This window comes from Leucopleurus acutus, assembly GCF_964270905.1.
Source record: "Leucopleurus acutus genome assembly, chromosome: 2".
Classification (NCBI taxonomy): Eukaryota; Metazoa; Chordata; class Mammalia; order Artiodactyla; family Delphinidae; genus Leucopleurus; species Leucopleurus acutus.
Window position 1 is genome coordinate 50168381 of NC_139143.1, and position 22063 is coordinate 50190443.

Genomic DNA, 22063 nt, shown 5'->3' on the forward strand with positions numbered 1-22063 from the left:
TGTTTCGTAAGTAAGTTCATTTGTGTCATATTTTAGATTTCATTAGGGACATTCTTAAGTGATACTGGCTTTCCCCCCTTGCTGTAGTGTGTGGAAGTGAGGAATACAGTGACCACTCGGACAGTTGGGCGCCGCCGCTTTGATTTGTACTAAAGCATCGCAGGTTTTACCCTCCAGGCACCTTACACCTTCTAGAGCGCAGATGTCAAGACAGAAAAGGCAGTAGTAGTATTCTGGAAATAGTTTTCACCTCACGGACTCCCTGAAAGGGTCTCCGGGCCCCCAGTAGTCTACAGACCACATCTTGGGAACCACTGGGGTGGACAGTAGGAATTGTGTAACCTCTCGCCAATCCTGACAAGTTAGCTCTTTCTGCCTGATCTTCGTTGTTTGTGGCCGTGGACTTGGTGACTGGCTGGGCTGAATGAAACCCGGCCTTTGGGAGATTTATCATGTCGATGAAATCCCACTGGAGTTCTTCCCGAGCTCACCAGAGCCCAATTGCTGTTTCTCTCTCTGGGATGTTACCTTGAAACTGAAAACAAACCTTGGTTTTTCATATTAGCTTTACTGCTGGCATCTGTGCAGGAAGATCTCTGTATAGAATTCTTGTTTTTTTGTATGGTGTAGAGCTAATAAAGACATTATAATTTGGTAGTCTTTTATATCAAGGGGTCTTAACTCTAGTTTCAGAGCTAGTCCATGTATAGACTTTAGGTGACTCGTGAGCCTTTGAAATTTCACAAAATTTGCTGTTGTTTTTCGGGGGTTGGGGAGAAGGTGGGTTGTTGGGGAGAGTTAATAGCTTCAGGTTCTCAGGGAGGTTTTGTGACCTCCCCCCTTGCAAAACCAAACCTTAACTAATGGTTATTTCAGATGGACATTGTTATGGGTAGCACCTACCCATCCATTGTCCATTTCCAAACGCACTTCTTTTTGGAAAGAATTTTCAAAGTTCCCTCCCTGGCTTTGCCTGTCTGTACTTGCCATTCCTTTGGCATTCCTTCACGGTTCATGTCACTTAGCACTTGCTCACAACTCACTTCACGGCTGTCTTCACGCACATCTGTCCTTTTCCTCTTGGCATAAAATGCAGGAGAGCAGGGACCGTGCATCTCGTCCAGGTGTATCTCCTCGGAGGGTATTTCAGGCCGGAGAATATGCTCAACCAAATCAGTGGGTTCCTTTTTGAACCACTGAGATGTGCAAACTTGGAACATTTATTTATACCTCAACCACAAGATGCGTTTTTCCCCCACACATTCTTCAGTCTGCTTCTTGGAACCCAAGCGCTGTCATGAAAACTGCAAGGCAGTCTGTTTCGTTCCAACACTAGCATTTTTGGAACAGTTTCCCGATTCCGTGGGAGTAGTGTGGTGACTACCACTTGCTGATGAGACGCAGAGGAGGACTCTGCAGCGTGATTATATGTATATCATGAACTATCAGCTCTCTGGGGAAGCTGCAGAAGGAATGGGTGTGAGGGGGCTCCGCTGCAGGGCAGGGGGCACCCCTGACAGTAGCAAGAGTGCTCTTCACGGTGTCAGCATTTCCGTAAGTCAGAAAGCTGGCTTCAGTGTGGTGGGTGAGACTCAGACAGTGGGCTTTACAGATAGTGCTCTGATTTAACCACGTGGTGGTCCCCCGCCTCAAAAAAATTTTTAAGAGTTCTATCGTATGTGGTTTAACTTAGAGGCTTCACAGTTTTTGAAAAAACTGTGGCTTGTCTAACGCAGCAAACATACCAGCACCTAACAGTTGGGAAACAGCAATATCCCTGTCCTCTGTGGGAAGCAGGAAGATAAATAATACGGCAATGAACAGGGAGGACTGACCTAATTATGACGAGGCAGAAGAATCGCTCAATAGGATACCGACAAGGTGGATGTGTATACCAATCAGATCTGGGAATATTTTATTCAGGAATATGTTCCCACTTGCTGGGTTGCATTGTTTTTAAACTTAGCTTCCCAGACAACATTTGAGCTCCTGACACCCTCCATCCTATCTTCTGCATCACTTGTGTCTCTAAATACTAAAAGTTGCCACTCACGGTGCATTTTCACCAGTGTGGGTGGACCCAATCCTCCATCTGTACAGACGCAAACTTCCAAGATGGCTTTGTTTATTTCTGTCCCTGTCTAGCAGGTGAGAAAATCAGGACATAAGAGCCTTTGACTTGCCCCAAACTATTGAATGATAGTGCAGGTGATGTTAACAGCTGTGGTGTCCCAGGCCAGGCTCATGAGTCAGAGAGTGTGTCATTCGTCTCTTTGGAAAGTGCCTTTCATGCCGTGGGGGTCGGTAAATGTCGGTGCGTGTCCTCTTTGACTAACTCACTCCTACTCAAGGGCTGAATCTGGTCAAACTCTCCTTTGGGAGAATGCCACCTATCAGTGGGAGAGCAAGGTAAGGTGACTCTTGGCTGTGCTTTCGGACCAGATGGCTGTTGCTACTGCATGATAAAATGTGCAACTTCACGTTTCCCTGCCTCTCGACACTACAGTGCCCTTTCTGTTTTTTAAGGAAAGAAGGATTGTCCAAATGTGGAAGATGCAAGCAGGCATTTTACTGCAATGTGGAGTGTCAGGTAGGTGTTGGGCCAGCTGGCAGGGAGGGCCTTGTTTCCTCGGAAGATCGGGACCCACCATCCTTCTCGTCCTTGTCGCCGCATCCCAGAGCCCTCCTGCAGCCAGAGCTACAAAGCCTCCTTGTGGCATAGGAAGTGGCTGGGTTCCCCTGTGTGCTGCCGGTGATGACGGGCAGCCAGCGGTAGCATTTTGGGGCCACACAGAAGAGCAGAAATAGGGGAGCCATGTTGGATACAGGCATGTGTATCACTAAGGTTGACAGTCTGCCCCCCAAGACTACCAGCAACAGACGGAACATGCAAAGATGACCAGTGAAAAATGTTAAAATGCTATCTTTAAAATTGTTTAATCTTTACTATCACAGGTCTGTATTTGTATATGTCCCTCTAGCAGGCCACACGCTGCACTTGGGCTGGTCTAACCCAGCCTGATTCCAGCTAGACTTAGGTGAGCCCCTGGCACAGCCTTTGTACAGCCAGAGGCGAGCTGCTCTGAACTTGGACCTGGAGACCTGGGGACGGTGCCTCGGCAGCAGTCGGTGCTGAGTGGGTTCAGGAGGCGGGTTGCATGTAGACCATGGGCCATCTGGCTTGATGGATACGTCTCAAGGGAGTCTCGGAACACGGGACTGGGAAGCTCAAGGGGGAGTTTGGAGGAGCTCTTGGTAGATTCTTTGAGGGACGAGGAGTGGTGTCTTCCAAACTTTTCTACTTGATACTATATAGTTATACAAAATGTTCATAGATATTTTATAGAAAAAGTGTTCCATGTTCCAGCAATTTGAATTTGGGGAGAATATGATCTTTGACTTCAGTATACCCTCCCCAAACTATTTTTTTAAGGGAAACCTGCTGATACTCCTTGGGAAATGCTGATGCCATTAAACAATGGCTCTATATGACAGGGAGGATTTTCAACATATCTGTACCTCTTTTTGTTGTTATTCTTCCCATACTTGGTGTCATTCCCGTCTGTCCCCTCCCCCCTCCCTGGTCTGCCTCATTACCCACGATTTCATTTTTTTTTCCTCTCTCTTCTCCCTGTGCAGCTGGTCTCTGAAAGTCTCCAAAGAGCGTTATTTGGCAGTGGGAGAGGTTGCTAAGCTCCGATGTCTAGCATGTCAGTGTCATCTAACCGTAGAGCTCCTGTCACAGGGGCCCTGGCGGGAATGAAACACAGGCTGAGTCACTGGCTTGGGAAGGTCAGCCTTGGTTCTGAAGGCCACGTACACGGTCCCTCTCCCTGTGGGCTTCCAGAGGCTGTCAGCCTGTGGGGCAGTGAGAATATAGATGGGTTTGTCGTTGAGTTTTTAGGGAGTGTGGCTTCTTTTGAAGAGGAGAGATCATACTTTGCCCCTACTGATGGTACACAGAGAATTCTGTGGTTAGATTGCTGCGACATTGGAGAGATCAGTGAGCCCTGGAATGACATGATTTGGTTCCAGGCCTGATAAGTTAGCTGTTTCTATATTTAAGTTAACCACTTCTAGAAGAAATAACTCATGACGTTCTGGTTCTTTAAAGAAGCAAGCTAGTAACTCACAGGCAGTTCAGACTATTGAAACACAGAAGACTAGGAGGACATGGTCCCAGCTCTGCAAATGACTAGCTCTAGGAACTTCACAGGACATAGGACAAAGGACATCTCAGAGTCTCTGTTTCTTTAAATGTAAATGAGGACAGTGGCCCCTATCTTGATGAATTGTAAGGACCAAATGATTTGACAGATATGAAAGTTCTATGTAAACTGTAATGCTGTGTACAGGCGTGAGGGCTTATAAATAATAATGTTACAGTAACTCAGGCTGGACTGAAGCTTAGCTGTATGCAGAGAATAACGTATATAGCACATGTTAGATTTAAGGGACTTTTTTTTTTCTTTTTTAACTTTTTATTTTATCTTGGAGTATAGCTGATTTACCATGTTGTGATAGTTTCAGGTGCACAGCAAAGCGACTCAGCCACACATACACATGTATCCAATCTTCCCTGAACTCTCCTCCCATCCAGGCTGCCACATAACATTGAGCAGAGTTCTCCGTGCTACACAGCAGGTCCTTGTTGGTTATCCGTCTTAAATATAGCAGTGTGCACATGTCGACCCCAAACTCCCTGACTGTCTCTTCCCCCGACCCGAGGGGCTTGTTTTTTTCACCTAAGAGAATGGATGGTTTCTAAGAACTTGAGATCCCTAATGGTGTACATTGTATGAGTAATGCTTGTTACAAAATGCTTGTTAACTTCTCTGATGAACTGTAAACTCTGCATTAATATAAAATATGAGAATCTGTGAGATGCTGAGCTACCTCGGGGTCTCCTGAGCGGGCCGCTGAGCTGTCTTCCATTAGGCCTCACCAGGTGGCATTATTTTGACGAATCATCATGGTCCGGGTTGGGGTCTTGAGGTGGCCATTGTGGTCCCCCTGCCTTTAGGACCTAGTCTCCCAGATTTGCACACTCACAGTAATAGGTGCCCTGCTTGGAAGGTTCACAGTGATCGAGTTCATCAACCCATTTTAACCAGAATGCCTCTTTTTTCTTTTCTTCTTTTTTTTTTAAAGAAGGTTTTCTTCTCTTCTTTTAATTTTTTGGCCGTGCAGCGTGGCATGCGGGATCTTGGTTCCCCCAGCAGGGATCGAACCCGTGACCCCTGCAGTGGAAGCGAGGAGTCTTAACCACTGGACCACCAGGGAAGCCCCCCCAGAATGCCTCTTTATTACTTTACAGCAAGCAGCTTGAAGTCTGTACATTCTCCTCCCATAGACAGATTGTACAGGTTAAAGCATAATGCGATTGCTTGTAGCAAGGAATCCCAGGATGTGGGGGGATACAGTGCTGTGACTGTAAGTCACATTGAAGGTCTGGGCCAAGACAGCTTGCTGTGTCCAGCGTCGTGATGTGCAGTCTTCCCTGTGTGTCGCCCAGGTTCGGGGCTAGGACATCATGAGTCCTGGAGAGCACTTCTGCAATTCAGTTTTCTGTGCTCTGTGAAGTGTCTCTCGTGACAGAAGTAGCCTCCTAGAGGACAAGTGATAACACAGCTCCCAGAGCCACTCGTTTTCTAGAGGTGAGGCTGGATTTGACCTGTAAGTTTCTTTTTTGTTTCATCTGTCTCCTGATGTGGAAGGAAGAGGCTAATAGTCATTAAGGTGTTCTATCCTACGGTACTGAAGAACTGAGTAAGTGCAGGACACTGTATTACAATGAGATAGAATGGTCATAAAGGTTTAATCAAAGTAAGCGCCTAGAAATAAATGGCTGTATAAGGGCTTCATCCATAAAATCATTAGGGAGGAATCTGGGGCATTTGCTCCAGATAAAAATGTATTCAGGGTTCTGCCCAAGGGACTGCTTGGATAGGATCAAAGTGGGGACTCTGCTACAAGTGGCACAGAACAAGAGCGGCAATGAAGAAGGTAAATGAGTGATTCTCCGCCTAAGAAAGCATGGCCCTCAGCTGCTGGTCATTCACTGGGCGTTCTTCAAAGGCAGACCCCACCCACCTGGAGTCACCAGGGGGTCGGTACCACACATCAGATGATGGGGTTGGAAAGAAGGTTATCAGTAGATAAGAAAACTATGTCCACACTGGTTGGGTGACCCACCCAAGGGGACACAGCAGCAGAACCGAGACCAGACTGTGCAGGCTGCCTGGGGAGGGCTTTTCACTGCTTTCCAACACTGTGCTTGGGGGTTCTGCGGACCCTCCAGGAGAAGAGGCACCGTGGGAATGTGTCAAAGACTGAGAAGTGGCCTTTCATTGAGGTGAAAGGGAAGACCCCTTCCAGTAGTGTTGTCTTTCCAGAAACCTCTCCAACAGTGTAAGGTACACATCCTTCCACAAACGCAGCATCTTAGGAGGCCCTCAGCACTGTTTACTCTCCCCGGGCCCTCCTCTCTAATTGCAGGGCTTTAGGATCCTGCTTTGTTGTATGCAGTTTGGCCCTGTCTTGCCCCATTTCCTTTCCTGTTCATTCACTTGCCTCAGTGGGATCCTGCCAGAGGAGAGATTTTAATTGACGATGCATGAAAGGGTAATGGGAGGAAATATAAAAGAAACAGGAATTCCTTTTTAGTTAGGCTTGGTTTGTAACCTGTGTGTTTTAATGAACTATATTTATTTTTATAAATATGCCTGGAAAGCTAAGTGTGTTATTCACTCACTTAAGACTTTTTCATTGAGTCGTACTCTGACACGTTGAAGAGAAGAGTTTTAGAAAGTTATTACATAGAGGAGTTGTGGAGTAGAACTTTCTAGGGTATTATTTCTTAACTTTGACAAATAGAAGAAAACGATTTGTGTTTTGTAAATAGAGGTGATAGGATTATGAGTGTGCTTTTGACAGTAGGAAGGGGCATATCCCAATGGAGATTTTAAAAAGCACGTGTGAGGAGCTTGTGATCAAAGATTCGCGAACATTCTTGACTTTTATCATCGATTAGAAAGTAACTGAAGTGTAGAAAGTGTCCAAGAAGTGCTCCCATGACCCTGTCGTTTGGGTGATTAGTGAGTGGGGCCAGAGTCATAGGTTTAGTCCTGGTTAAATTCGCTTTGTCCTCTTAACCCAGACACAGGAACCATCTTCAACAGAGCCACTCTTTTTTCTAAATGGTTAATATCACCAGTAGGAAAAAACGTGTAGGAATGAATGAGTGCATCCCAATCACTCTTTTATGGGAAGAGAAAACAAAGCAGATGTCCTTGTGACGGGGGCTCAGCAGTGTCTGTCATCTTGGCGTGAGATGGTCACTAAGCCCCTGATTCCCTCTTCATTCTTCCTCTCGCAGAGAATGGTAGTAGAGAGCAGCAAGCCTGACGTTTTCTTACTATTCCACATTTTAAGAAATCACCTACGCGTGCTGCTCCCCATTTCAGGAAACCACGTATGCGTGTGTACAAGTAGACATGGTGTAGATTGAAAGCCCCATTAGAACGAGAGAAACACCAAATGCGAGAGTTAGAAAAGGGGACGTCACAATAAGAATCTGGTCTTCTTACGCAGGGAAGCAATATATCGCTTGCTCAGCAGAAAACTGGATGACATAACAATCACTCTTTTCTTCCAGTGTTGGAAGTGCCGGTGTACCATGAAACAATTTTGCAATGCTCTTTACGCATCTTTAAGCATTTTTGTCCATGCGCAAAAAGGAAAGTCATGCAGAGCTGTTATTACATTGGCTGAAAATGAACTAGAAGTTTAAAAAGTGTACCAAAATATTCCCTATCTTACTTTTACGATAGTTAATTGTTCAGATTTATTGCACGAATAATCTGTGCTCAATACAGAAAAATCAGAAAGTAAAGACTGAAAGAAGAACAGAAAGAGTAGCCATACTTCATAATTTTATCCTTCCAGAGAAAATCACTAGTAACACTTTGGCATGTGTCTTTCTGAATCCTTCCTGTGCATTTATTTGTATATTACTTTCCTGGGAAATGGGATCCATTTGAGTTTGCATAAAATTTTATAAAGATTGCAATCAGGCAAGGAGGAAGAACTTGAATTTTGAAGAAAACTAGTAGAGAAAGTTTTGGAAAAACGGGCAAAAATGTCTTTTTAAAAGCATAAAGGGTTGCAAAATCATTCTGTGTACAGTGAAACTGCCAGTACTAAAAAACAAAACAAAACACAAATAAAGCACTGTTACTTGATAAGACTTATTCCTATCCATCAGGTTAGCTTAATTTTTTGTTTCAATTTTGTCCAATCTGATTGTTGATAATTTCTTATGGGCAGAATTGGGGCAGATTATATCAGGATATGCTCAGAACCCAGGGGCAGATTATATCAGGATACGCTCAGAACCTATCTGACATTTCTACCAGATGTTCTTCTCCCCCCCACAGTTTTTTTTTTTTTTAAGAATTAAAACCGAAAAAAAAAAAAAAAGAATTAAAACCGAGTAGTGACATTGTGGCACATCTCTGTCATTTCCACCTTCTGACAGAAAGTGAAAACTTCTTATTACCTAGTAAATTTCCCTTGATGAAACTTACACGATTCGGCGCATCCTTGGATTTACCCAGCTCTCTGATTTAACTGCTCTGTGTGGGGCTGTATCACATTCGAGGTGCTCTTACTTTTACCTTGTGTTCGGATATAGTCGTAAACTACCTGAAGTCAAAGACTCCATCTCCCACCTCTGCCTCTACGGTCAGTCGAGGGCTTATTGGATGAATGCAAGAACCAGTAAATGAACAATTACCAGCGTTTGTTGAGAGCGCAGTGTGTGCCAGGCGCTGGTCTGAATGCTTCTTGTGGGTTAGCTTATTTGCTGGATCCCCACAATGACCCTTTGTGGTTGGTTGCATGAATGCCTAATTATCCCGCTTGAAGGTCCTATATTTGTTGGTAGTCTTCAAGCTTTTGCGTCTGATTATCACTGTTGGAAAGCATAAAATCATAGACTGAGAATTCTGGACCTGCTAAATAACTTAGGGATCATGTTATTTACAGCCAAGGGTATGGATGCAGAGGGATTAAGAGGCCTGCCTGGTGTCACACAGCTGCTTCGCTGAAGAGCGGGGGCTGAGAATGCAGGTCTCCCCGAGCCCCAAACCAGTGTCCTCTTACTTCACAGCACTCTGCTCGCCTCCAGACCGTGCCGTGTAGTCAGGTTCCCTTCCCTTTGAAGACATTAACATCAATACGTGTCTACATTGTATGTTACTTTTTATTCACATTAATTTGACATTAATTCTATTAATAATATGTAAGTCATATTAAGAGATGTTAGTATTAAACTTATTTCTCCCAGGAGCTCCTTGTTAAACACCGAAAGACACCACCTACAGTTCAGAAAACTAACATCTTCAGGCCCTGCGGAGACCTTGTATTAGCGTTCCTGGGGTCATAGTGGACACGTGTGTGTTCCTAGTTGCCAGTTATCCATCTGCCCCAGCTGGTGGTGCTCACTCCCCTTGGATATCCCAAGGCCAGGCTTGAAGCCCTCTTTGACTTTCCCTTTTTGCCTTGCATTTGGGGAAGGAGCTGGTTTGTTGGCTGGGAGCTAGACCCACCTGTTCCTACCACATTGCCTCATCACCGTGCTCTCATTTTAGGCTTTGGCTAAAAACAGATCCTCTTCTCCCTTGTGCATATCTTGTCATTTCTTTCTCCCCCTGTTCTTAGTTATATTTGGCATGGTGTTATTTAACTCTGCAGAACATCTTGGCACAGAACTTGAGCCAAGGGTCTGTGCCACGGGCTGCCTTAAATCATTGTGACATCGTGTCTTTCCTGTATTTGGCATGGGGGAGGGGAGGGAGACATCTTCATTCATTCAGCAACTTTATTAAGTGCCTAGTAAACACCAGGCCCTGTTCTAGGTTCTGGGGTAACAGGCGTACACAAAACAGACTAATAAGGTCCTTTATTTTAGTGGGAGCGGGAGGGAGACATAGTAAACCAAACAACTAATCAGTGTGTAATATGTCAGGTGGTGAGAGGTACTAAGAAGAAACATAAAAGCAAGGAAAGGGAGAGTGTTGGGGAGAGTGCTGGTCTTGACAGAGTATTCGTGGCAGGTACCTTGAAAAGGGGCATCGGAGCAGAGACGCGGAGGAGGGAGGGAGCAAGGTGGATGTCTAGGGGAAGAGGCGTCTAGCCAGGAAATACCGCAAGTGCCAAAGATCTCCTGGCAGGAGCAAGCGTGGTCTGTTCAAGGAGCAGCAAGGACACGTGGTGGCCAGCATGGACTGAGGTGAGGGAGCATGGTGGTGGTGATGAGCTCAGAGTAATGGAAGCGGGGGAGGGGGGGCTCCTACCACGTGTAGCCTCACGGCTCATCTTTAAGTCTTGGCCTTTCGCTCTGAGGTGAGAAGTCATTAGAAGGTGCTAAGCTGAGAAAAGGCAGGATCTGAGTTGTGCTTTGCAGAATCAATTACTCTGGCTGCTCTCTGGAACAGAGTCGGGTGGGGGCAGAAGCAGGTGTCCAGGTAGCCACGGGGCGAGGTGTCGGGTCTGCACACCCAGTAGAAAGGTGGGGGTGGTGGTGAGGCAAGAAGTAATCAAAGGCTAGCTGTATTCTGCAGGCAGACAGGATGGATTTGCCAGGGAGATGAATGTGGAGTGGGAGGGAGAGAAGAGAGGCAGCCAGGAGGACTCCAGGGTTCTGGCCTGAGCACCTGAACCATCAGACTTGCCATTTTCTGAGGCAGGAAAGGCGGAGGGGAGAACACGACGATACCCAGTTCCGTTGCGACAAAGAGTGTCTGCAGACTCCCACTGAGTCCTCTCCCACAGCCTCTCAGCCCCATCACGCCACCGCGGTGGGCTTTTATTGGAGCTCGTGTGGTCCAGGCAGTTCCCAGTCACCCCACAGTAACCCTGTCACTGACACCGGCATCATTCTTTATGCCCAGTGCTCAGAGCCTTCCTCCACGGCACCCACGTCCTCCTACTTCCTCAGCCTTCCCCTCTCGAAGGGGGCATCTCCACCCTTCCAGGAGTGAGCACACGTCCTTTACCCCCCAGCCTGGGGCAGAAAGCTTCAAGACAAGTGATAGAAAGGAGTACAGTTTTCCTCTTTTATCAAATGACTCTACAGGAAGTCTGTGTTCCTAAATATTCCCAAGAGTTGCCCTGGCCAGACTCTTAGAGGGCCCTTGACAAAGCCCTCATTTGTGTTTTGTTTTTATCACCTGTAAAAGGGTGCTGTGCTGTGTCTGTGTAGACACACACAGACTAGGTGCTGTGTGTGTCACTTCTTGGTTATTTGCTCTGAAGTGAGAACAGAGCCAGAACAGAACCGTAGGTAGCAGAGCCAAACCAATGGCTAATGCCAAAGTCACTCACCCCTGTGACTTGACAGCGACCACAGATAATGGAAAGGTGTGTGTGTTGTTTGGAATGATGAGGGGCACCAGATGCTTGAGGAAACAACACAAAGCAGATTTTCTCTTGCCAACAACCTTGGCCAGGCCTGAGTCAAGGTTATATAGCCACAACTATCTTAAAGGATGTTTTCATCTCTAGCTTTTGTGACATCATCGTGTTTTCCAAAAGGAAACATATTTCACTTGACCTTAGTAGGACTTATTGCATCCTCTCTTCTCGAACTTTATTGCAGTACGTGTGTGTGTGTGTGTGTGTGTGTGTGTGTGTGTGTGTGTGTAATAATTGTTTTTTCACTTTCCCAGAGAGAAGATTGGCCCATGCACAAGCTGGAATGTTCTCCCATGGTTGTTTTGGGGGAAAACTGGAATCCCTCAGAGACTGTAAGGCTAACTGCACGGATTCTGGCCAAACAGGTGAGGAATTGGGATCATGTTCAAGTGTGTTTTATTTTTATTTTTCTTAAAGGTCAGAAAGATGAGTGAGTGACCCATGGTGATCATCTCTCGTTAAGTGTCCTGGGACCCTATTTCCGGTCACATCCGTATGGATGGGGTTGGGAACAATGCTGCACGTGTGAGCTGGTTTGTTTGACCTGTGCAGCTAGGATGTCACTTACCCCAGGCCAGGAACGTAGCCACAGTTACTAAATTCTGAGCTTTTTATGAGACAGGTTTACATAGAAAAATACGGCCTTTCAGGGCGTGAAAACCTGACTGACAATAATCAGAGCGTCCTAGGGAAGCAGACCGGCCTTCGAAGCTTTGCACTGTTCCCGTCTTTCCCCAGACACAGAGTGCACTCTGCTCCCCCCGCCCTCCGCCCCTGTCCTGTGCTGGGTCCTGTTCCTCTCCTTCTCGTTATTCGCCGTGCCTTGGGGTAGAACAGCCAGCATGGCATGTGCAAGGAGAGGAGAAAGAAAAGGAGCGGAAACGTAGACATCGAGGCAAGGGGAGAGGGGAGGAGGGTGGGGATGAAGACAGCCATCAACAGTTTCCTCCAAAGATGAAGCCGGGGCTGGTGGTCCTGACCCCCAGTTTGCTCAGGCCTTATTGATTGCATGTAAATAAGATGCCTGATCTTGACAGGAGGGGCGGGAAATGCAGTAGGACTTGTCCTTGTGACACGATGAAATGGGCCGCACGGAGCTTAGAAGGTGTATGTCCACGGAGCTAGTGACAAGCTGGGGGCAGGGCCTCTGTACTGTAACTCTTTTAAGCTGAAATTTCATCTGCCTCTTCTTTCTGTCTTCCCCCACCCCACCTCCCTCCATTTAAAACTTTGGTTTTTCCTTCATCGAAACCAAATGTGATCCTGACCGGCTCATATCTGTCCCCAGACCAAGTCAGGCTCCTCGGCATCGTAGACAGGAGGACATTTCTGACCTCTGAAGTCACGCTTCTGTTATGTTCAGCCTGGGTCAGGTGCTTGCAGACATGCGCCTTCGCTGGCTCAGGGTAACCACAGGCATCAAGGCTGGCCTGTCGAGTGAGACCGAAAAATCAGAATGCTTTTTTGCTGGAGGAACTTAACTTTTGGGTCCTTACTAACTGTCATCTTTAAATATATGCCAAGTACTTGGTCGGAAGGAAAGGGTAGGAGAAAGAAAACGGTGTGACTGGGTGAGGTGTCAGGGTAAGGAAGCCATCCGATTTGATCTGTAAGCATCTTGGGAGGATTGGGTGACCAGTCTGCTGGTTCCCCCCCAGCCCCACCGCCTGACGTTACTGAAAGTGTGGTGGTTAAGAATTCAGAAGGAGCCGGTGCCCTTTCTGAATGAAAAGTTTTCCCAGGCAAAATGACTTACTAATCTTATAGAAATGGATCCTGTGAATGGGAAGATTTCCGCTCTAAAAAAGAACTATTGAAATGTTTTGGCATCAGAAGGGTAGTCTGAAAGCTATGATGAGTTTATACCAGTTTCATTCAACTTTTATTATAATTACTACTATGACTAATAGTCTATTAAATGAAAAGTTACCTGGCCATCTTTTCATCCCTATAGGACTTGATGATTAAAAAACCAGACCATTTGTATTCTAGTCACTTGCAAAGGATTCGGGGAGACAGGCTACCCAACTACCAAGGGGAAGCGTAGCATGCTAACTAGGGAGGTGAGAGCGCCCGGCTGGACCACCTGTATACCCAAGTTGAATAGCCTGATTACAAAGACACGGCCTTGGGCCAGCTCTTGAGCTCTGCGTTTGAACTCTTGTCAACACCAGGTTTATTCATGTTCTCAAAGCCTGGCGGGTTTACTATTGTCAGCTCCTCTTGGGGTGTCTAGAACAAAGCCGGCAACACGTTTCAAGTGAATCTGGGCTCACGGATACAACCGAAAGTGTTCTTTTTAAAACCTGGAATTTGAGATCATTTTAGCTTATGCTTAAAGAAAGTGTAAAATGGATGGGGGTTTGATTTTGTTCCTTTTTAGAAGGAGAAATAATAAATGGGATGGTTCATCTGTAGACTCGGTCCTTTTAAGTCAGGGACCTAAAAAGTTGTTTTCTAGCCACCGTTCTTTCCCATAACAAGCATTTTTGAGCCTACTGTGTGCATAGCATTATCAGGGTGTTAGGAACGTGGCAGGCGCTTTTAAAAGCTTTTCAAAAGAGCCCTTTGGATTTGGATGTTAGGCAAAAGCTCTCAGAGCCCAAATGGCAGACTCCTTGGCTGGCGCTCTTTACTTCATTCAGAACTATTGCCTTTTTCTTCATGTTGATGTACAAGTGAAAGCACTGTGTTTTGCACTAGGTGTTGAAATCTGTCTGTGTGATTTCTTCCCCAATTACTAGAAAATCCACCCAGAGAGAACACCTTCAGAGAAATTGTTAGCCGTGAAGGAGTTTGAATCACGTAAGTCGCCCTGTGACTGGCTGAGGAGTTATCTTACCCACACATTATCTGTGAATTAGACGGGATTGAGGAAAGGAAGAGATAGCTGGATTCTTAGTGGTGGGGGGGAAGCCGGATTCTTAGTGGTGGTGGGGATTTCACAATTACCAGTTTTTATTTTGACTTGTGTGCTGTTTTGAAAAATGAATATAACTTTTTTTTTTTCTGAGTTGCCAGGACCTGCTAGGAAATAATTAAGGGGAAGTAGGAACTTACAGGATGAATTGTTACATCCTACTCTATCTCCTGCTGGCTCTCCTGGCATGCTGAGTATTTTTTGGATCTTTGCTGAATTGCAGTCCTGTAAACAGCTGACGTCCTTACGGAAAGGCATTAAATCAGGGGCTGTCCACTTTCTCGATCATGACATAGACTCCAGGGCCAATCGGGGGGCCCTTGACTTGACCAAGCTAGTTATCGGTCATCGCCACTCATTCCTGACCTTGTTGCTAATGGTCAGTTGAAATTCCCTGTCCTGAGTGACTTCCAGTTGTCAGAGGAAGAGAAGAAAGAAATGGCACGCTTTTCTTGCCCTAGGGTTTATCCGTTAGACCAAATGAGGAGGAGGTATATTTCCTGGGGGCTCCACGTAGTTTTTTCTCCCACTTCATGCCATTTACAGGATATAGCTAGACTCCAGAGTTTAACACACTTGAACATGATCCCAATAAAAGGATATAGCTAGAAATCCAGAGTTTTCTACCAGCTGAATGATGGTTTATCCACAGATCTGGATAAATTAGACAATGAGAAGAAAGGTTTGATTCAGAGTGACATTGCTGCTCTCCATCACTTTTACTCCAAGCACCTTGAGTTCCCTGACAACCATAGCCTGGTAGTTCTCTTCGCACAGGTAAGAATGCGAGCATCAAGTGACACTTAGTCTAACCTTTCCCTGCCTGAGTCCCGCTCCCCAGCACGTGGTCGGTGAAGATGAACGAAAGTAGAATGATGGCATCTACTTGGCAACGTGGTGCTTGACCTGTTGGGCCCCGTTTTGCATCGCCTGGCTGGGTGTCCTTGAGCAGGTCAGGGTCCTGTCTGTGCTGGCCCTCACTGATGGTGGCCCATAGGAAGTTCGCCCTAACCTCTGCCTCTTGCTGCAGGAAGGGTTTATGAAAACAGAGGAGTTGCCAGTGCCCCAGTACCATGGCATACTGGAAGCTCTTGGAATAGAAAAGACCATTTGAGGTTCCTACGTTAAATTTTACTCTTCTCTTAAACCTTCCCTTCTGACAGTAGTGGGCTTCTTTTGGTTGGTTGTTTTTGTTTTGTTTTGTTTTTTTACTCCTACCAACACTGTATGGATAAATTGAGGCAAATACAGACGGCCCCAGGAAGGACAGTCACCACAGAGAGGAGCCCAAGTGGGTCTACGTACAGGAAGCCTTTCCTGATGGTTGCTAAGAAATCCTATTTAGAGGAGCCTAGGTTTACCAAAATCAGATATGATAAAAAAAAAAAAATTAAAGAGGCTTCTAGACAAGAGCAACTTAAAGGCGCTGAGGCTGGTTGCCAAACCAGCCATTTGGAAAGGCCGAGGCTCCGTTGGGCATGGCTAGGACACAAAAGACAGTGCAGCCGGCACCCTTTGGCCGAACACAGTCTGGCTGCATCAGTCTTCTGTTACTGTGAGGGTGGCTCTTCCTGGCATGACTTACCAGATCGGATTTCTCTCCCTAACGTACCCTCGCGTTTTCCCCTCCAAGCTGAACGTGTAGCTGAAGGTGACCTTCCCAGAGAGAGAGGTACTAGAATACTGCTCTGTGGGCACAAGTAGTTACATTTCCCTGCCAGAGCCTTCAGTGCCTAGATGGATAAAAGAGCTTGGTAGATACTTACACATTTTCATCTTAGGACAGAGTAAGCATCGCCTATATACCCCTTGACCCACTAATTCCATTTTTAGGGATCTAGCCTAAGGAAGTAGTCAGAGATTATGGACAGAAATTGACATGCAAATTGTTGATTGCGTGGTCCTTTTTAAAACCGAAAAAAAAAAAGAAAAGTGAAAAAAAGAGGAAAAGAAAAGGAAGTACGTATTATGAATGGTCGGCAGTAGGAGTTTGGTAAATAAATTTTGGCCTAGCCTTACGATGGAAGGTTATGTAGCCTTTATAAATTACATTTCAAAGAATATCTGAAGATGTGAAAAACGTTGATGATAAAAACATTAAATGTAAGAGCAGGGGAATGTGTAATATGAAAATTTACTTACGTAAAAAAAAAAAGTTGAAATGGAAGTTCACTGTTGGTTATCTCCTGACTTGTGGAAAATTTTTGCTTTTTTGTTGGATGATTTTTCTGGATTTTCTACAATGAGCATGGATAACTTAAGAAAATACTAAAAAGAAGAAAAGATGAAAAGCACCCGTAGTTCTCCCACTTTAAAAACTGCACATATCAAGAAAGAAGTGAGTCATCACCACTTCATTCACCTACTTCAACCCCTCCGTGAGAAACACTGTGAACAGTTTGATGAGTTCCTTGATAGACTTTATGTTTATGTGGATGTATTTCTATTGTGTGACTGTCACAATCAGAAAAAAATGCTGTTCTCGGTAAAAGAAAAAATGGGCTCAAGTTATGAGTGTTAATAGGCATGATGAAAAACCTTCCTGATTTCATTATATGATCCTGGGATTATTACAGCGTATTTCCCTAAGCATCCTAAGACAGTGGATTTGGGTGACAGTACAAAGTTGAGGAGTTGACTTCTCTTACATTTTTTCAAAAGCTAGATACACGACTTCTTTCCTGGATTAGATGAGGCATGGTTCTGTGAGAAAGCAAGAGAGATGAAATAAATATAGGTATCTTTTCACTTCAAGCTGTGGAAAAAACAACTTTTTTCCAACACAGTAATGCATGCTGATGGGACTTCTCAGTGTTGACATGGTAGATATGGGACCATAGTTACCAAAAATCAAGGCACTTGGTGTCACAAGCAGAAATATATTTGTGCTGAAAATGACTCAGAGTCCTTGAAATTTGGACTGACTCAGAAAATCCAGGAGATAGATACAGATATATATATATATTCACACATGCACACACACACATATATAACTATAGGTAATTAATTCCTTGAAAGACTTTATACTTATCAGATCATAATATCCACTCTGAGATCGTGCGTGTACACACAGGTGCACATACACGCACACATACATATCTTTTCTCCGTATATAAATTGGAAAAGGGACATTCAGTACCCTCAAAGACAACCTTAAAGCAAAACTGAAAAGTGCTGTTCCAGCCCCATGCCGCCTTCTGGTCCTGCCTTTCAGCCCTCAGCTGCATGTCTGCTCTTCCAGCCTCTGAGCCCTTTCCTCTCTCTGGTCCATGGGAGGGTGTTGTGGGTTAACTCGTGGCCCAGCAGCAGCTGGCAGCAGAAGGTGACTGCACTCCTTCGGCAGCGCTGAGGTGCATTTTAATCACCGGGAACATATGCATGGTTGGGAAATGTATTTTTGGTGTGCAGCCTACATCTAGTCTAAATGCTGATTATGAGAATAGCTTCAGTAAGGCACTTAACGCCTGACTTGACTTGGAAAAAAAAAGGACGATGGCCCATGCATCTTTCTTAACAGGCAAATTCACTTTTCTTCCCTAGGGATATTTCAGAAGGGAGGGAAAGCTAGCAGGCAAATTGCTATGCAAGTTGGCTTAAACACCAGTACCGCCTCCCAGAAAGGAACAGTGATGACACTTGTGCTCACAGGAGCCGTCCTTTGCAATGAAGAAACACACTGTCTCCTCCACAGTGAGAGGAGGGCGGCAGAGGGAATAAAGCCGACCTGTGGTCGTGCAGCGTTGAAGCCTGAAAGCATTTGGAGTCATAGACAGTCCAGCTGAGAACCTCGAAGAGGAAGAGATTACGAAGCAAAGGGGCAAGTCTCCTTCCCCGACCTCCCAAAGCTAGTCAAGAGCTGTCGGTCCCTAGATCAGTTGTCAAATTGCTAAATTCTCTCATTCATTCTTCCACTTCGCAGACGTTTGTTGTCATCCTGTGGGTACCAGCCACTGCTGAGGCATGTTAGTTTCCAGTCTGAGACTGGGTATAGATCATTCAGTTCCTAGTATGGTGCAGGACGCATAGTTCATGCTCCAGTAAATTTTGTTGAATGAATGAAGGTGCTGATTTCCTCTTAACATAATGTTCGTTGATGGTCACTGATTAATGATAGTTGGTTAATGTCCTGATGACAGAATAGGTTAGAGTACCTGAAGCTGGCACAAAAAATAGTATGCTAAGTCTTCTACATAAAAATGCCCAGCACCTCAGGATTTCAAAAACTGTATTTGTTCTACTAGCCTACAGTCATCTCTTTTTATGTTGAAAATTGTAAATACTGATCGCAAATGTGTTGAATTGTAAAAACAGCAAGTCAAACCCATCAGAGCCTTTACTTCTCTATGTACCAAGATTTCCAAGCCTTTGACACTGGCCCTTCAATTTTAAGTAAAATTGCAACATTAAGAATCAGAACAGTTTTAGAAGAAGCATGGTACAGTGAAAAGAAATACTTGTGTTTCTGATGGCTTTGCCATCAGAATGTCTAGTTTGAATTTTGACTCCTGTTCTGCCACTCGCTACTTATATGGCCTTGAACAAGTCACTTAATCATTGACTTCCCTGAACCTCAGTTTTCCCATCTGTAAAATGGGTTATGCCAGAGTAGTAGTATGGATTTATGAGAGGGTAAATATGCAGCGCCCAGCCCAGTGCCTAGCCCAGAGTGAGTGCTTGGTGGGTGCTAGTTTTAAAAAGCCCATCCATTGGCCTGAAAGGCGCCAATGTGGTGTGTCTGGTAGGAAGGAGCCTGGCTGCAGCTCACGGGGTGAAATCATTCAGCACGCAGGCTTCACAGACAGCCTCATAGCTGTGAGGGAGAGCAGGGCTCTCAGCCTTTGCCACTGGCTTTGGGTGAGCCACTGCCCCTCTCTGACCTTATTTTCATCATCTGGAAAGTAAAGCGACCGAGTCCCCTTCCAGTTGTGAAGTTTTAGATCCAAATGAAAAATACCCACCGAATTAACCGTCTCCCAGGAGCCTGGGTGTTCCTGGAGAGCACAGATTTTGGCCCGTTCTCCCTTCTCTGCACAGTGCCCAACATATAAGGGTTCCTCGGTGGATGTCTGTGGAAAGAGTAAGTTTATGAAACAGCCTGAACGGGGGAAGTATAGTCCTTACTTTCAGCTATGAGCTCTAAATTAGACTTCCAGGATGTTGAGAGCTGCCCTTGGTGATGTTCAATGTAATATTTCTTTTCAAAGATGAACAAGTGGCCAGTAGTTGATGTGGCTGAGGCAGGAAGGAACATTCTCAGTCCCAAGCAGCTTCAGGGCCTTGGTCCCCCCTGCCTCTCAAGGGGATGGACAGCAGTTAGATTAGCTATGTAAAGGCTATTTGCCGCCTCACCTAATGAGCTAGGTACCGGGTTAAGTGACTCCTTTTTTTAATGGAGGAAAACCGAGGGCAGAGGCACACGGTGATGGGCTTAAGATCCCACTCCGGGTCTGTGGCATAATTAGGATCAGAGTGCAGACGTCCTGACTCCCATGCAGATCTGCAGACTTCAGTCCTTGGAGCCCTAGTGGTTCGTTGTGCTCTTGGGCTCCCATGGGCAGGTGGGCAGCCGGGCTAGACTAAGGGTGCATCAGCCCTGACAGTTCTACTTCTGTTTGTTCACACGTGAGACTGATCTGTAAGCTGTGTTTGAACATAAGATATCTTGGCCAAAAGAAAGGTTTTCAGATCACTAAACCAAACATCTTCCTAGTTAATTTGTTAAAGGTCAAAATTAAAGAAATGATTTCTATCCAGAGAGAAGCTTTAGCTCATTTTTTTTTCTTCTTTCTCTCTCCCCCTCCTTTCTCACTACAGGTTAACTGTAATGGCTTCACAATTGAAGATGAAGAACTTTCTCATTTGGGATCAGCAGTATTTCCTGAGTAGGCTGAGTGTGACTTCATTGTTTTTCTTTTTACTTATTTATCACTAATTTGAATTTTTTTCTGATTTTTAAATAACCTCCCTAACTGCATGTGGCACACATGAAACTCCAAGTGAATTAAGTCCCCTTTTTAATTGTGCCAGATTTCAAAATATTTCCCCTGCATTTAAGGATCTGAAGGTAGTAGTTAAGACAACAGTTGCTTGGTAAGTCCTGCTAGGTAGAGAGTTGTTATTCAAGAACGTTTTAGAGTGTGCATAGGAGGAACAGCCCAGGCCCCGCTGAGAAATTTGCTTTTTGCATATCTGTGGTTCTGGGAATCTTCGGGTTTCTTCCACTCAAAGGAAAACATTAATTGCCAAGAATTGGCTGTAGGCTTACGTAGAGACTGTGTAAGCTTCTTGTTCATCTGTCCTTTTTGAAAAATACCAGTGTAGAAACAGCACATCTTGGAGGGAGAATATGCTAAAGTAGTGAACTAGGGAAAAATTTCAAAGAACGATAGGATTTTTCTTTATGTTAGGAATACTCAGGTAATTCAAGAAAGGCCAGCCAGTTGAGCAACGGAGATCATTATAGCTCTGATTGTAATGGACTGCCAAGCATGGCTTTGCTGTTATCTATTTGATGGACAGGATGGTCTCCAAATGCGTCAGTCCCCTGACATCAAGCCCTGGCTTCACAGATGGAGCAAAGGAGCCCTTCCTGCATCCCCTGTCTTGAGTTCTTCCACACTGTAGATTAGTTTCATCTAAAGTGATGTTGCTTAATATAAACTACAGGAGCCTCTGCCTCTAGGTTGAAGCAATTGCAGGAAACCCTTAACACCCATGCTTTGGCCGTGGATGGCACGTGAGCCCTACATGTCTGTCTGTTGCTGCCCAGCTCTGTGCATCGTACGGGTCTGAAAGACAGAGAAAAGTCTGTTCAGGTCCATGTCCCCTGATCAGCGGTCACAGGCTTTCTTGAACCAGAGAAACAAAAAGTTTATTCCCGTAGTATTACTGTTTCTGTGGCCAAAACGGTGTCATCTGCAGTTTGAATTCTGATGGTGAGGAAAGAAGTGGTTTGGGGAAAGGTTCTTTGGGACCTTTGCCCTTGGGAAAAGGAAGGAGAAAAAGAAGAGAAGGGTGATTAGACCCTCTTTAGAAGACTCATCTTGACATCTTCAGCCCTGAAATGAGCTTGGAATGTCTGCTCTTGGTATGTGAAAGATCGAAAGCAAGGCTAAGAGTGGTGGTGCTTGAGGTTTCCCCCTGTCCAGCAGTTGCCCAGAGAACGGCGGTACCAAGAGCATGAGCTGTGATAGGTGTCCTGCCTTCGGGCAGCTCCCCCGCCTTCATGAGAAAGATGGCCAGGAGTCTGTCTTGAAATGAGTTACTTAATACTTTTGCAAAATGGTTCTACAAACCTGCTCTTCCACTAAGAACAACCTCTGGTGCCTTTCTTTATCAGATTTCCTAGGGCCTGATTCCCTGTGCATGACTTGCTGGGAAGCAGGGTGGAGGTGACCCTCCCCACGGACAAGACAGGGAAGCCGCCGCATGGCCCAGCCCGTGGCAGCCACCCCCTTCACCCAGACCTCTAGCAGCTGCTCCCCTGGTACACGACGATCCGGGGGCAGCTCCTCTGCATCAGGCTCTCCAACCCCCTTGCTTTTTTGTGTTCATGGAGCAAACAGGAGAAGGGGATTTGGTCACGGAGGGTCAGGCGAGTCACACCGGCCACCAGAGCCAGGATGCACCGGGATGTGAGTGCCCATCTGAGCCCCAGTTTGGATC

General features: G+C 45.5%; 1 protein-coding gene across 2 annotated transcripts in view; it reads left to right on the top strand.

Annotated features, from left to right (window-relative positions):
* The window catches only part of SMYD2 (SET and MYND domain containing 2), a 50891-nt gene that overhangs the window by 18495 nt on the left and 10333 nt on the right, over positions 1–22063 (top strand). The window contains exons 2-6 of one of the 2 annotated variants that reach the window (XM_082834591.1): positions 2527–2590; positions 11733–11843; positions 14223–14283; positions 15051–15175; positions 20213–20280. In XM_082834591.1, coding sequence (XP_082690717.1) covers positions 2527–2590; positions 11733–11843; positions 14223–14283; positions 15051–15175; positions 20213–20280 — 429 coding nt within the window. The remainder of the gene's footprint in view (positions 1–2526; positions 2591–11732; positions 11844–14222; positions 14284–15050; positions 15176–20212; positions 20281–22063) is intronic. The other variant, XM_082834592.1, reaches the window with a different exon arrangement.